Source organism: Eumetopias jubatus, unplaced genomic scaffold (assembly GCF_037043125.1).
Source record: "Eumetopias jubatus isolate StellerSeaLion01/CBP00866 unplaced genomic scaffold, mEumJub1_p1.0 scaffold_7, whole genome shotgun sequence".
NCBI classification, from domain to species: Eukaryota; Metazoa; Chordata; class Mammalia; order Carnivora; family Otariidae; genus Eumetopias; species Eumetopias jubatus.
The window spans coordinates 96,969,618-96,983,692 of NW_028274813.1; the positions used below are offsets into that span (position 1 = coordinate 96,969,618).

At 35.8% G+C, this 14,075-nt stretch overlaps 1 protein-coding gene across 2 annotated transcripts in view; it reads right to left on the bottom strand.

Moving 5' to 3' along the window:
* RFX7 (regulatory factor X7) overlaps positions 1-14,075 on the bottom strand; it is a 136,608-nt gene that overhangs the window by 53,235 nt on the left and 69,298 nt on the right. For both annotated transcript variants that reach the window (XM_088024806.1, XM_088024807.1), the window contains exons 4-5: positions 2,208-2,290; positions 661-783 (exon numbers count right to left, since the gene is read on the bottom strand). In XM_088024806.1, coding sequence (XP_087880932.1) covers positions 661-783; positions 2,208-2,290 — 206 coding nt within the window. The remainder of the gene's footprint in view (positions 1-660; positions 784-2,207; positions 2,291-14,075) is intronic.

Genomic DNA, 14,075 nt, shown 5'->3' on the forward strand with positions numbered 1-14,075 from the left:
TTATAAAAATGTTAAATAAATCTAGACTTAGCAACTATTAAATTTTCTTTATCCAGAAAGGCCCATTAGTCTCTATATTTATGTTTCCTGTATTTAAATAAATTATCTGTACAAATGACATTATTTGAATATGTATAAGCCACTGAACTCCCACATTCATGAATAAGTAATTCACAATACTCTAGAAACTTAGCTTTTTTTTTTTTTGGTTGGTATAGAGAAGCATTAGAAAAGTTTTGGACATATGAAAAAGGCCTTTAAGAAGTCTAAATAAAAAACATGTTTTAGTTTTCCCTTTCACACTGACTTATTTATTGCCTTCCACTGTTCTTCTAACCCCAGACACACCCTTACTTTCATCCTTAAGAACTCTATAGGAACCCTTTCATTCAGCAATCCTATACCATTATCATTCTACCCTCAAACATCCCTCCTATCATCCAGAAGAACTCTAGAGAATCCTTTTACTCAATAATTCTGTCCTTTATGATACATGCTAGCAGAGAAGCTTAGAGATGGAAAGAACCTTAGAAATCTCTAAGTCAAAATCCCATATATGAGCATGATATTCACCAATGATAAAACAAATCACTACAGTCAAGTATAGTACTTAAGCTCTTTAACACATCAGCATGCCTAATGTATGCACATGATACTTACTTGTACTCATCATAGACTTCCTGTTTGGGCAATGAAGTCTCAGGATGTTCTTCTAGGGTATTTCGAATCCAGGAAAAGGCATGCATTTGCTGTGCCCGACTAGATGACACGGCATTCTGATCACTAATTGTAAAACAAAAACGTGTTTTAGCTGAACCAGACAACAATTAATTGATAATTTTTGAGCCAGGCCTGTAAGTTCCATTAAAGAACTGCATGTAAACACACTATAAATGACCAAATCAAACTCAAGCCATATAATAGATGCCCAGTTATCTATATGCAAATTGTCCACCTGTGGTTGTGAGCCATTTTCTATAGCTAGTGACTGACTGAAGTTACTACCCTGTTCCATCCCTCCCGATGGGTTCTACAGTGGCACAGGTGATGGAGCACCGACAACATAAGGTATTTGTTTTGGTGAAAATGACCTCGAAGTGGATATTTGTTCACTCACTTGCCTGTTCATTTGCCTAAACTTACCAAATCATCAAACTTTTAAGTTGTGGAAAAAATATTTTCTATTTGCTTAGCATGTTTTCAGGTAACTACCCTGAAATCTTATTAAGCACTCCATGCTCCAGAATGCAATTCACATCTGGGAGATCATGAGAGGACAAATCTCCTCCTACGGTCCTTCCTGTAACTGGCTCCCCTCCCCATGCCAACACTTCTACTAAACATCCTCAGTTTTTACTATATGGCAGCATCATTTATAAACTAAACCCATAAAATGGACACCCAAGATAACATGAGGGAAGATCCTCTACTGATTCCGATATTCATCTCAACTAACTATAATAATACTTTAATTCCAAGGAAGATAGTGAGCGAGTTTCTAGGACAAATAAATGCTTAAAATGGTTATAAAATTTGGTTTGAGGGAGAAGAGGTAAAAGCAACAGAATTTTCATGCTATTTCTTTTCATACACAATTTTAAAGTAACAGAATTTTAAGTGTAACTTACATGAATGAAATGAACTTTGAGAAATACTAAGAAGGATAATGAAACTTTAATAGAATACATGAGCTAAGAACTTCTCTATATTCCACATGAAACTATTAAATATTTTTAGTAATGAAAATACAGCAATATTCCCAAACGCACTTAAAGTATCTTACATTTATAATAAATTCATGTTCCATATATGCAATTTAACTTTTTCTTTTTTATATTGTCATCTATTCACCTAGCAGTAACTAAAAAAACTGTAACTTCATTGCTTACAATACGTATCTATTTTTTGCTTTTCTGTCTAATTTTCACAATCCCTCACACTGCAAAAATATACTGATCTGTTTAAAAAACATAACCCAAATTGCATTTCATAGCATTTACCCAGAAGCATAAATGAATCAGCAAAAACTATAAGTAAACACTTAACCAAATATGATCAAAGACTAAAAGATCTACTGTTTTGCCATTCTGTTTTCTGATGATTTTAGGAATAGCACACAACAATAACAACCATGACACACACCCCACACACACCTTAGGGATGTCCTATTAACACTGTAATTAAGGCAAAAGCAAGAAGAGATATACCTTTTCTCTCCATTGCTGAGACCAGAAGGCAGCTGAAGGTAGAGGTAGAGTTTCTCTAGGTCTGTAAAATTCTCAACTTCTTTCTGGTTACAAAAGATGAAAAGGAAAACATCATTTTTAAAACACTTGTTTATCCCTCAAAAAAATTTACGAACACCTGTGTACTGTTGGTAGGAATGTAAATTGGTGCAGCCACTGTGGAATACACTATGGAGGTTTCTCAAAAAATTAAAAACAGAAATACCATATGATCTAGTAATTCCACTACTGAGTATTTACCCAAAGAAAATGAAACCATAAATTCAAAAAGATACATGCATCCCTATGGTTATTGCAGCATTATTTATAAGAGCCAAGATATGGAAGCAACCTAAGTGTCCAGTGATAGATGAATGGATAAAAAAGATGTGGTATAGATATACAATGGAATATTACTCAGCTATAAAAAAGAATGAGATCTTGCCATTTGCAAGGACATCAATGGACCTAGAGGGTATTAAACTAAGTGAAATAAGTCAGTCAGAGAAAGACAAAACCATGTGATCTCACTCATATGTGGAATCTAAAAAATGAAACAAACAAAAAGAGCAGAAACAGACCCATAAATACAGAGAACAAACTGGTGGCTGCTAGAAGGGAGGAGATGGGAGATGGGCAAAATGGGTGAAGGGGAGTGGAAGATACAGGCTTCCAGTTATGGAATGAATAAGTCATAGGGAGAAAGGTACGGCAAGAGAGAATATAGTCAATGGCATTATAATACCATTGTATGGTGACAAATGGTAGCTACACTTGTGAGCACAGCATAATGTACAGAAACTTGATGAATCACTGTTACACACTTGAAACTAATGCAACATTGTGTGTCAACTATGCTTCAATAAAAAATAATAGTTAAAAAATATTGACTGTCCAAATTTAAACCAGATGGAATGAATCACCTGCCAAAGAAAAAATTTAGGCTTTTTTCCTCATCAATAAAATGATAGTTAAGTTGTTTGATAAATTTATTTCACATAAGAAGTTACTAAGAGAAAAAAAATGGTACTTTCCTCTTAATTCTTATATTCTAGATATAAATAAAATCAATGCTTAGACAAAAATTTCTCAGTTTTAATCACATTTAAAGAAGGAAGACTGCACAGGATTATAGGAAAAGTACTAGACTAGAAGTCAAAAGAATATTCATTAGTTAGTCTTAGCCTAACAATTTAACTGGCTATGAAGCTTTGGTTCTCTGGCAAATTTTCCTTACAACTGTAAAATGGATACGATGACTTCTATGACCCTTTTCTAATTCTCAAAAACCTAGAACACATGACTGATGATGCTATTGTCACATGCAGATAGAAATGAAGTTTAAAAATATTGAAGTACTACCAACAACCCTTTCCACACAATGCAGATGTAATTATTTGTAGAGTTGCAGCAGTGGCTGCTATTTAGAGGACCTACTTGTCAGATTCTCTATAGCTATTCTGCAACTACATCCTTTTCTCTCTAAACCTATCCTTTAAAATAATTTCTGCTACACAGAGGACTGTATATAGCTTTCTTTCCCAGCTCTGTTTGCCACAAAGTAGCTTTAAATGTGCCACAAACCCTGTTACAGTGAAAACATCACAGTGAAATTCTGGCAGCCTAATTCAAGCAAAACTCCATTGCAACTGAAAATGTGGACAAATTATTGGCATTCCTGGTAGCAGAATTTATTCTTATGTAATAAAACACAGCTTAAACAGATCCAATTTTAAAAAAAGTTTAAAACAATATAACTTAGCCTATTCTTACTCTCACCAAAATTCATCTATAAAACAATTTAATCCTAGAATTCATCCATAAAGTGATTTAATCTATCAATTACATGTAAATAACTCCCAAATCTACTTTCTTTTTTTCATTTCACTGTCTATGCAGTCTTTTTCCAATTAGTTTTCACTCTAATACCTATTAGATTTATCAGCAATATCTTGGATAACTCTCCTCTCTAAGGAAAAAAAAAAAACACACATAGACATTTTTTTCCCCAACTGTTACTTAAAACCTTCTTTTCTCTAGTTCCCCAGTATTCAGTTTTAGAATATGCTTAATTTTGTTCCTCATCATACACTCCACTTTACTTAGCCCTCTTAAGTCCCCCGTATTCTTCCAGGCCCTTTGTTTTCCTTGCCACTATATAAGTCTAGGTATTTAGCTGTCTTTCTTTTAACAGTAAAGGATAATTCATTTACTCACTTATTTATTTATTAATTTTATTTCCTGCCACAAATGATTTGCAATAATTACAAACTCACAATGAACCTGCAAAGACTGGAAATACACAAACGAACAACACAATAGTCCTTGCCCTTAAGGAACTTAGATTCGTAATCACTAAAAAGTACAACACTAGTTGGTTTCCCTACCTCCAACCTTTCCCCACTTTAATGTATCTTTAGTTCCTAAAATACTTTCTATTGAATATTATTAACATGACCTACCTAATCTCAACAATGACTAACGATATTAAATCCAAAGTAGATTATGTTACAAAAAAACCCACATAAGAAGTTAAGTTCTCAAAGCAAAGGTATTGAAACTGATTTCAAGTTGAGGGGAAACCTCAAATATTACCTAGTGAGTTGAATGAACTAAGGTGATAATTTCCTACTATTATGATTGAGATCTCGTTCTCTCTTTTTTTTTAGAGAGGAAGAGAGAAGGGGCAGGAGGGAGAGAATCTCAAGCAGGTTCCACACCCAGCGTAGAGCCCGACATAGGGCTTGATCCCACAAACCTGAGATCATGACCTGAGCAGAAATCAAGAGTCGGACGCTTAACTGACTGAGCCACCGAGGTGCCCAAAGATCTCTTCTGAAAACTTATGAGGACTTTTCTCTCACACATTTCGCTCTTTGTAAGAAGACACACAAAAGGAAATCTTTAGACTAAAGTTTGATTTAGATGTCAAAAAACTTTCCAAGAAACCACTTTAACTTAATTTTGCATGTGACCTAGTTAGTGCTTTGATCTTTCACATCCTGAACAGAAAAGCCTGTAGCAAACAATCAGATTCAGCATTCAGTTTGATTAGCATGTGATTCAGAGGGGGGAAAAAAGGTGTAATGTAAGATAAGCAAAATCAAGTTACTTTTGGAGGCTCAAGGTAGAGTCTGGTATTCGAGTCCTACCACTGAAAATCCCCTTCCCTTCTGAAGTTTTGGCTGATAAAGAATATTCATTTACACCATGAACTAGTAGCATGGAGCTATCTAATGCCTTCTATGAGGTGCAAGTAAAGTGGTAAAGAGAACACAGAACAGAGACAGCACTCGTCAATATTCCATTTGCTCACCTACATTTCTGTTTCCTTTGCAGCTAGTATAGGACCATGAATGGAGCACAAATGATATATTTCATTTCTCAGTTAACATAATTAAGAATCAATGCTCCATTTTCTTTCTCCCTTTGTGCACCTTGGGAGTTATGTATCTCACTGGTGAAACTATAACATACCAGTGTCTAAATGGGAGTTCCCAAGGGACTATGTGGAGCAAGGGCCTCCAATGATCTGCGCTGTACATATAATATGAATGAAAGTAAATATGTGTGGTTATGCCACTGGTATTTCAGGCTTGCTTTGTTATGGCAACACAGTCTAGCCCATCCTGATTAATACAGAAAGCTAGACTTTTCCCTCTAGCACTTCTGAGAGAACTGAAGATCCCTTGTCCATATGTAGATAAAAATGTGAGGGGAAAAGGATTCCTCTCTGCAATCACAAAATCTTTTATTCAATCATTTTTAGAATAGTATTTAACTTACTGTGAAATTTCAAATTAAATTAACCACGAGTATTATTTATCAAAATGGAATATGAGCTAAAAAAAAAAAAGGTTAGAATATACAGCCTTCATATTCTCTTCCACTTAACTTTTACTTCTAGAAACAAACGAAACAAACCAAAAAAACCCTACTTCGGGCACCTGGATGGCTTAGTTGGATAAATATCCTACTCTTGATTTCACAGCTCATGTCATGATCTCAGAGTTGTGAGATCAAGCCCTGTGTAGGGCTCTGCACTGGGCATGGAGTCAGCTTAAGATTTTCTCTCTCCCTCTGCACTCCCCCTGCTAAAAAGCAAAACAAAACAAAATGAAAAACAAATAATAAAACCCCCCCAAAGCCTACTCTAATTCAACTCTAATATAATTTTGGACACATGATACTATAATATGCCTATATGTCCCTCTACTTTGGGCCACGGCAATTACTCAAGAATTTATACTCAATTAACTTGCATTTCCTGGAGGGTTTTTTGCATTTAGTGTTCAAAAAATGATTTTCAGTGTCTAGTTATACCTTCCCCCCTCAACTAGACTGAAGATTCTAGTTTGCCCAAATTCAATCACCATTTTATTTTTTTAAGATTTAGTTACTTATTTGAGAGAGAGAGAGTGTGCGTGCAAGCAGGAGTGGGGGGAAGAGGAGAGGGAGGGAGAGTGAGACTCCTCAAGCAAACTCCCCACTGAGCACATGCAGTCCAATGTGGGGCTTGATCCCAGGACCCTGAGATCATGACCTGAGCTGAAATCAAGAGCCAGCCACTCAACCACTGAGTCACCCAGGTGCCCCAAACTCAATCTTTTGAAACAGAATCCTGAAAGATAAGACAGAGCCAGGTGGGGATCCTTTTAATATCCCATTTAATTTTTTTAAATTTAAAATTATGAAGCATTTCAAACAAAGTACAGGAAGTAGGTACACATGCACCACTATTCATTTTTAAAAGATGCTAACTTTTAGCCGTATTTGCAAATTCGCTGACTTTAAACAGACTGTACAATAGCTGCATGGATTAAAACCAGCTTATTCATTCCTTACTGATAGACAGTTTATCATAAAGTTTCATTATTTCAAATAGTGCTACAACAAAAATCCTTTATTTTTGACTGCTGTATCTCTGTGCAAGAGTTTTTTTTACGGTAAATACTTAAAAGTAGAAATACTTGGTCATCAAGGATGCACATCTTCAACTCTACTGGGTATTTCCAAATTACTCCCTGAAACCACAGTTATGCTAATTTGTATTTCCAACAGCAAAGCTACAATTTTTCTACATCCTCGTTAAAACTTAAACGTTAGCTACTCTTTTTTGTTTTTTTAAAGATTTTATTTATTTATTTGAGAGAGAGAGAATGAGAGATAGAGAGCACGAGAGGGAAGCGGGTCAGAGGGAGAAGCAGACTCCCTGCCAAGCAGGGAGACCGATGCGGGGACTGGATCCCGGGACTCCAGGATCATGACCTGAGCCGAAGGCAGTCGCTTAACCAACTGAGCCACCCAGGCGCCCAATGTTAGCTACTCTTATGGGTATGAAAAAATATTTCACAGTCTTACGTTTTCTGGTTGAAGATAAGATTGAATATTTATCATTTGAGTTTACTCTAATACAATGGCTATCAAATTTTAGCATGCATCAGAATCACCTGGAGAGTCTGTTAAAGACTGCAAAACCCAACCTCCAGAGTTTCTGAATCAGTACGGTCTTGAGTGGGGGCCAGGGAATCCTGATTTCTAATACGTTCGTTCCCACCGATGCTGATATTGCTAGTCAGAGAATCTCAACTAAAGAACCACACTGTTCAAGAAACCACACATTTAAAAATGAGGGTATTTATCATGTAGTCTATATACTAATTCTCCATTGGCTATACATGCTGCTATTACATTCTCCTAGTTGTAGCTCATCTTTTCATTTTGTTTTTGGAGTCTTTGATGCAGAGATGTTTTTAATTTCCAGGAAGTCAAATATATCAACCTTTTCATTTTTAATCTGCGTTTTCTGTGTCTTGTGTTGAAATCCTTCCCTATCCCAATGTGTCATAAAGGTACCCCCTGTTTTCTTTTTAAAGTTTTGTTTTTCATATTTAGGTGTTTAATTCCCCTGGAATTAATTTTTCTATAAAGCAGGGCTCTGATTAAAATTTTCCCACAAGGTTAGCTAATTGTCCAATATATTAAGTAATTCACCAGTTCCCTTCTAATTTTTCATTCCACATCTATTATGGGATTCTTGTTTACTTACAGGTTAAAAAGAATGCCATTTTTACTTTTAGTATTTAAAAACACCTTTCTCTAAGTTATAATTTAATTTAGAAAAAAAATCAACAATTCATCCTCGAGAGTAATATATAACAAAACGTATAATTCACTGATCCTTCTTGAACTTGTGTCAGAGATTCTTCATATAAAAATATTACCCAATAATTGATTAACATAGTAATAAAGCAGCTTTGATAGAACTTTTATAAATCTGAGTTTAACAGGCAAATACCTGTTGATAACTAGTATGAATATATGACCTATATTATATATTAAAAATGAATGAAACAGCTGTTACTTGTGCTTGATAGACTGACCCTTCAAATCTAATCTATCTAAAGCAGTAAGATATAGTAGTAGTGACATGTAGAATATAGAATTAGAAGGCTTAGAGCCAAATTCCAGATTTGCACTCATTAGCTTTGTGATATTAGCAAGCTGTTCAAGCTGAGTAATCTGTAAAAGAGTGATAAAATGCTCATAAAATTTTTGTGAGGATTAAAAGCAATTTATAAAATATATCTATGATAGATATTATTATTATATAAATATTATTCTGAAATGTAATTGCTTAAAAGATTTTTGTAGAAGAGTTTATGGTTCAAATTCTATCAACAAGTACATAATCTTTTATTTGAAAAAGCAAGATGTCTTGTAGGAAATATTTTAGCCTTGTGACCTCCACTAACTTGGGAGGTATACCATAAGAACAAGGCTCCTAGGTTTCATGTGTGAGCATCACACTTGCCCCTAAGTTATTGAAGCAGTGTCCCACCAACAGTGACTTTCCACAGGGTGAATACAGAAAAAGGTGGATACTATTTCCTCCTAAGCCATCAAGATGAAATAGAAGTTAGAAATTACTTCTGACAACAACTGTGCTATTAGAGAAAGAAATCAATTTAAGCAGAATAGGTCAGAAACAAAAGCTTTCCTAAGTTGGATTTGGAATGAAATATGTAACTTTCCACCTGTCTTCTATCATAAAAAATACGTGAAACAATATTCTATATTTCAAAAACTGAGTTTCGGGGTGCCTGGGTGGCTCAGTCGTTAAGCGTCTGCCTTTGGCTCAGGTCATGATTCCGGGATCCTGGGATCCAGCCCCACATTGGGCTCCCTGCTCAGTGGGGAGTCTGCTTCTCCCTCTCCCACTCCCCCTGCTTGTGTTCCCTCTCTTGCTGTGTCTCTCTCTGTCAAATAAATAAAATCTTTAAAAAACAAAAAAAAACCTGACTTTATTTTTAGCATTTCTGCCTCTGAACTATCAATATAAATGGATGGATTGCTGAGGATCAGGGAGAATTTCAAATGTCTGATTACCAGGACTTGAAGCCCTCCAAGCAGATGATAAGGAAATATATTCCCAGTATTTACTGCCATGGAATATAGTTATAAGATAGCCTGAATGGAGAGATCCGCTCCTATTTTTAGGGACCATCTTGAATCGGGTTTATGCTATAATTTCCCAAATGTCAATAGAAAGGAATTTCTCCTGTTTGAAATCAGTTTCGCTATAGTGATATGTTTCCTCTTATGAGACTTCCCTCTCAGGTGTTACTGAGGTTTTTATTTTTTGTTTTGTTTTTAAATAAGGTCACAAAACTGGGAAAGGGCTGATGTTTACTAAGACCATAACAAATTGAAGGCTCAACTGTGAAGCTTTCATGCAAATCCATGATGGTGAATTGACATCTGAGGATCATTATTTTTATTTCCAGAAAAAGCAGAAACTCTTCTATTGAGATGTATAAATACCCTTCAAAGAACTAGCTAGGTTGACAATGACTGAGTTCTGGTGGAAGATGACCAACCAGGCTATCACATCCATCATTAGTTCTTCAAACTTTACTTTTCAAAGGGGTATCAGAAAAGGGTCTTTTATAAAAAGTTTTAACTTAAATTTGTATGCAGAACAGTCAGCTTAAAATCTAGAAACCTACATTCTCCAGTTTGACTGTTTCTTCCGTTAACCATGTATAGAGGGAAAATACATACACTGAGAAGACAGTCGTGCTGGAATTTGCGTTTGATTTTATAAACTACAGAAACAAAGCAAAAAACAAAACATAAAAAAAATCTAATTTTTTTCTCCTCAGGTGACACTGATTCAGGAGCACAGTACTAAAAGGCCTCTTTTTTCACCAGCATCATTGACAGAAGGACTAAAAGGGGGAAAGTAGAACCTTATTCTATAGCCTTTTTTTAATTTATGGAAACAATCAACATACCTGATATTATATTCTCTCAGGCCCCAGCAGTTGTGAAAGCTGTCCTCCCACAGGATTGAATAAGGAAGATAGAGAAAAAGGTCAAGGCATGAGGACTCTAGTTTTCAATGCTTGTTGCTTAGAATTCTTAATTTTCACTTGCCTAACTTGCTATGATAGAACTATGGTGGGCGTGGGGGTGGGGTGTGATTTTCTTTTGAGCCACCTGCTATAAACAATGTTAAGAGGAAGTTGTTTTTCCATTCTCTAGAAAATATAAATCAAATGGGGAGAGTAATTTTTATTGTATTTGTGTTATTGTGAGAATTTACTCTATTTGTAAACCTACTGAATTAGATATAAAATGAAAATGGTTTAATTCTGTTTAACATATTCTGCTCTGAGCAATGTCCACAGTAGCCTAACTGTGGAAAGAGCCGAGATGCCCCCTTCAACAGACAAATGGATAAAGAAGATGTGGTCCATATATACAATGGAATGTTACTCAGCCATCAGAAAGGATGAATACCCAACTTTGCATAAACATGGACAGAACTGGAGGAGATTATGCTAAGTGAAATAAGTCAAGCAGAGAAAGTCAATTATCATACGGTTTCACTTACTTGTGGAACATAAGGAAGAGCATGGAGGACATTAGGAGAAGGAAGGGAACAATGAAGGGGGAGGAAATCGGAGGGAGAGATGAACCATGAGAGACTATGGACTCCAGGAAACAAACTGAGGGTTTTAGAGGGGAGGGGGTGGGGAATGGGTTAGCCCAGTGATGGGTTTTAAAGAGGGCACATATTGGGGGTGCCTGGGTCGCTCAGTCGTTAAGCATCTGCTTTCAGCTCAGGTCATGATCCCAGGGTCCTGGGATCGAGCCCCGCATCAGGCTCCCTGCTCAGCCAGGAGGCTGCTTCTCCCTCCCCCACTCCCCCTGCTTATGTTCCCTCTCTTGCTGTGTCTTTCTCTGTCAAAGTCAAATAAATAAAATCTTAAAAAACAAATAAATAAATAAATGAATAAATAAATAAATAAAAATAAAGAGGGCACATATTGCATGGAGCACTGGGTGTTATACGCAAAAAAATGAGTCATCAAAAACTAATGATGTTCTGTATGGTGACTAACATAAATAAATAAATAAATAAATAAATAAATAAATAAATAAATAAATAAATAAATAAAATATTCTGCTCTGGATTACGAATGTGATCTGAGTCCATTTGAAAGACATCAATTACTAAGGGACAGCTTTAAAAAAAGTAAACCAAGGCTGACAAGCAAACTTTAGTGAAACCCAAACTTACTTCCTTCTAATTCTGCTGGGTGATCTAAAGAATCCATGACCATCTGAAAACAAAGTAACAAACCAAAACCCCTTTCAGCTTGCCTCAACTACAATCAAGCCTAGAGAACCTCTGACATCAAGAAGCCTTGAAGGGCTGCAGTGTAAGCACTGGAAAAATCACACTCTAGGGTAGGTAAGTAAGGTATTTCTCAGTAGAGTGTGTGTAATATATTAGGAAAGTTCTGCACATAAAATTAGAACTAGATTAAGTTATGAAAGAAGAAAGCTAAAGAGATTGCCATGGACATCTAAACATCTAATTGTATCTAACAGTGGTCATTTTAAAGAACATGCTTTAAAATATACTGTTTTTTTTTTTTTTAAAGACTTAATAATAAAGAAGGAAGCCGCATCTCTGAAACTGAAATAATGAATAACATGGTATCAAGTATAATGCCTACATAAGTGCCCAGAAGACTAAAGACCAAACAAAGTGCTGAGACAAGGGTATATTGTTAAAATATTCACATAGCAGGTACAAAGGTTCAAATAGGCAGAGGGTACATAAGGTGATAGATGTGAATCACTTTGAAACAGAATTCAGGGGACACCTGGGTGGCTAAGTCGGTTAAGTGTCTGCCTTCGGCTCAGGTCATGATCCCGGGGTCCTGGGATCAGGCCCCACATCAGGCTCCTTGCTCAGCGGGGAGCCTGCTTCTCCCTCTGCTTGTGCTCTCTTTCTGTCTCTGACAAATGAATAAATAAAAAAAATCTTAAAAAAAAAAAAAAGGAAGAAACAGAATTCAGGAGAGCCATCTCTAGGGAGAACACCACTACCCATAGTTAAATTCTATAAAGAGTGACCACCATTAGATGATCATGTAATACTTCTTTGGATCACTTAGGTGAGGCAAAGGTTATTATCCACATTTCTGTATCCCTTACAAAAAGACTCTAGGATTCTACTAGTAGTTGGGGATGGGGTGGGAGCACTAACAAGGAGAAGGTTTAGGTCTTTCTAGTCACTGTGTTTTTACTTTTTTCAGCACAGGAAGAAAGGATGGTCTCTGAGAGAGATGCTATTATTACATTCCCCCGAAAAATGGATTTCTAATTGATTCTTCAAGATTACAAAGCTACAGCCTCAGTAGAGGTGTAGGCCAGAGAGAGGAACCTTCAGTTCTATAGTTGCTTTCTCCATTCCTAGTAACCTTTCCTTTTGCCCATGACTTAAAATAAAAAGACAGAAAAACCATAATACTGTAAGAATTCATTTGTTTTCTACCAGACCACACTTTTGTGTATTATGCCATTCTTATGAATACCAAGATATTAATGAATATTGAGCTTCTTTCAGGTAGTAGTAAGAGATTGCCATTACTCCTTCCTATTTTTCTTTTTGAAAATAAAATGAATTTGAAAGCTAGCTGACAATGGTTAGGGCATTCTTGATAATTATAAAAGAGAAGAGTTACTAGAACTCATAATTTGCGCCTTACTGGCAATTTAGTCCACTTGAATCCCTAACAGGAGGGAAAAAAACAAAACAACAAAACAAAACATTATGACTGTACTGTCCTCCCATACAAAGAGAGTATGAAATAACTCAAGATTAATGCAAAAAAAAAAAAAAAGAATAAAAGGTTCAATATCCTCTAAATGGCCTGGCCCCATAGATTTTTTCTTTATGATACTGAAAAAACAGAACCAGCTATTTAAATCTGGCCCTTTTGTCAAGTCTTCCTCCCTGCTGTAGTAAATTCTACACAAAAATGCTCTTTCTTTTGAAAGTTACCCACTTCTTCACCAACTGACCAAAGGAAAAAATCAGATTTTGAAATAGGTCTTTGCTTACTAACAGTAACCCTAGGGCCACATCACAAGATAAACCCTATCTTCTATTCTAACAATGAGCTCCTTTCAAGCTACAATGTATTTTAATTAGATACTGCAAACAAAACTTTTAGTTTTAATGAAGACTGGATTAGTAAATTGACCTTGGTCATCATTTAGTATTCATTACAGCAAGGATCTGAGGTGAGAAAGCATGCTTTCTCCCGTAAAAGAGGGAGAGGAGGAAGTCTCCCAATTGTATACATTTCATACATGCCCCCTCAATGACATATTATACTATATATCTCTGGAGGGCAGGAGAGGACAAGTGCCTCTTCTTTAAAAATTATTCCTTGAGTGAGTTACTCAAAATTATGTCTGGGAGTATATCATCTATCTTAGAAAGTCCCACTCTAACTTCATTTAGTCTGGTTCTCAGGAAGCAGA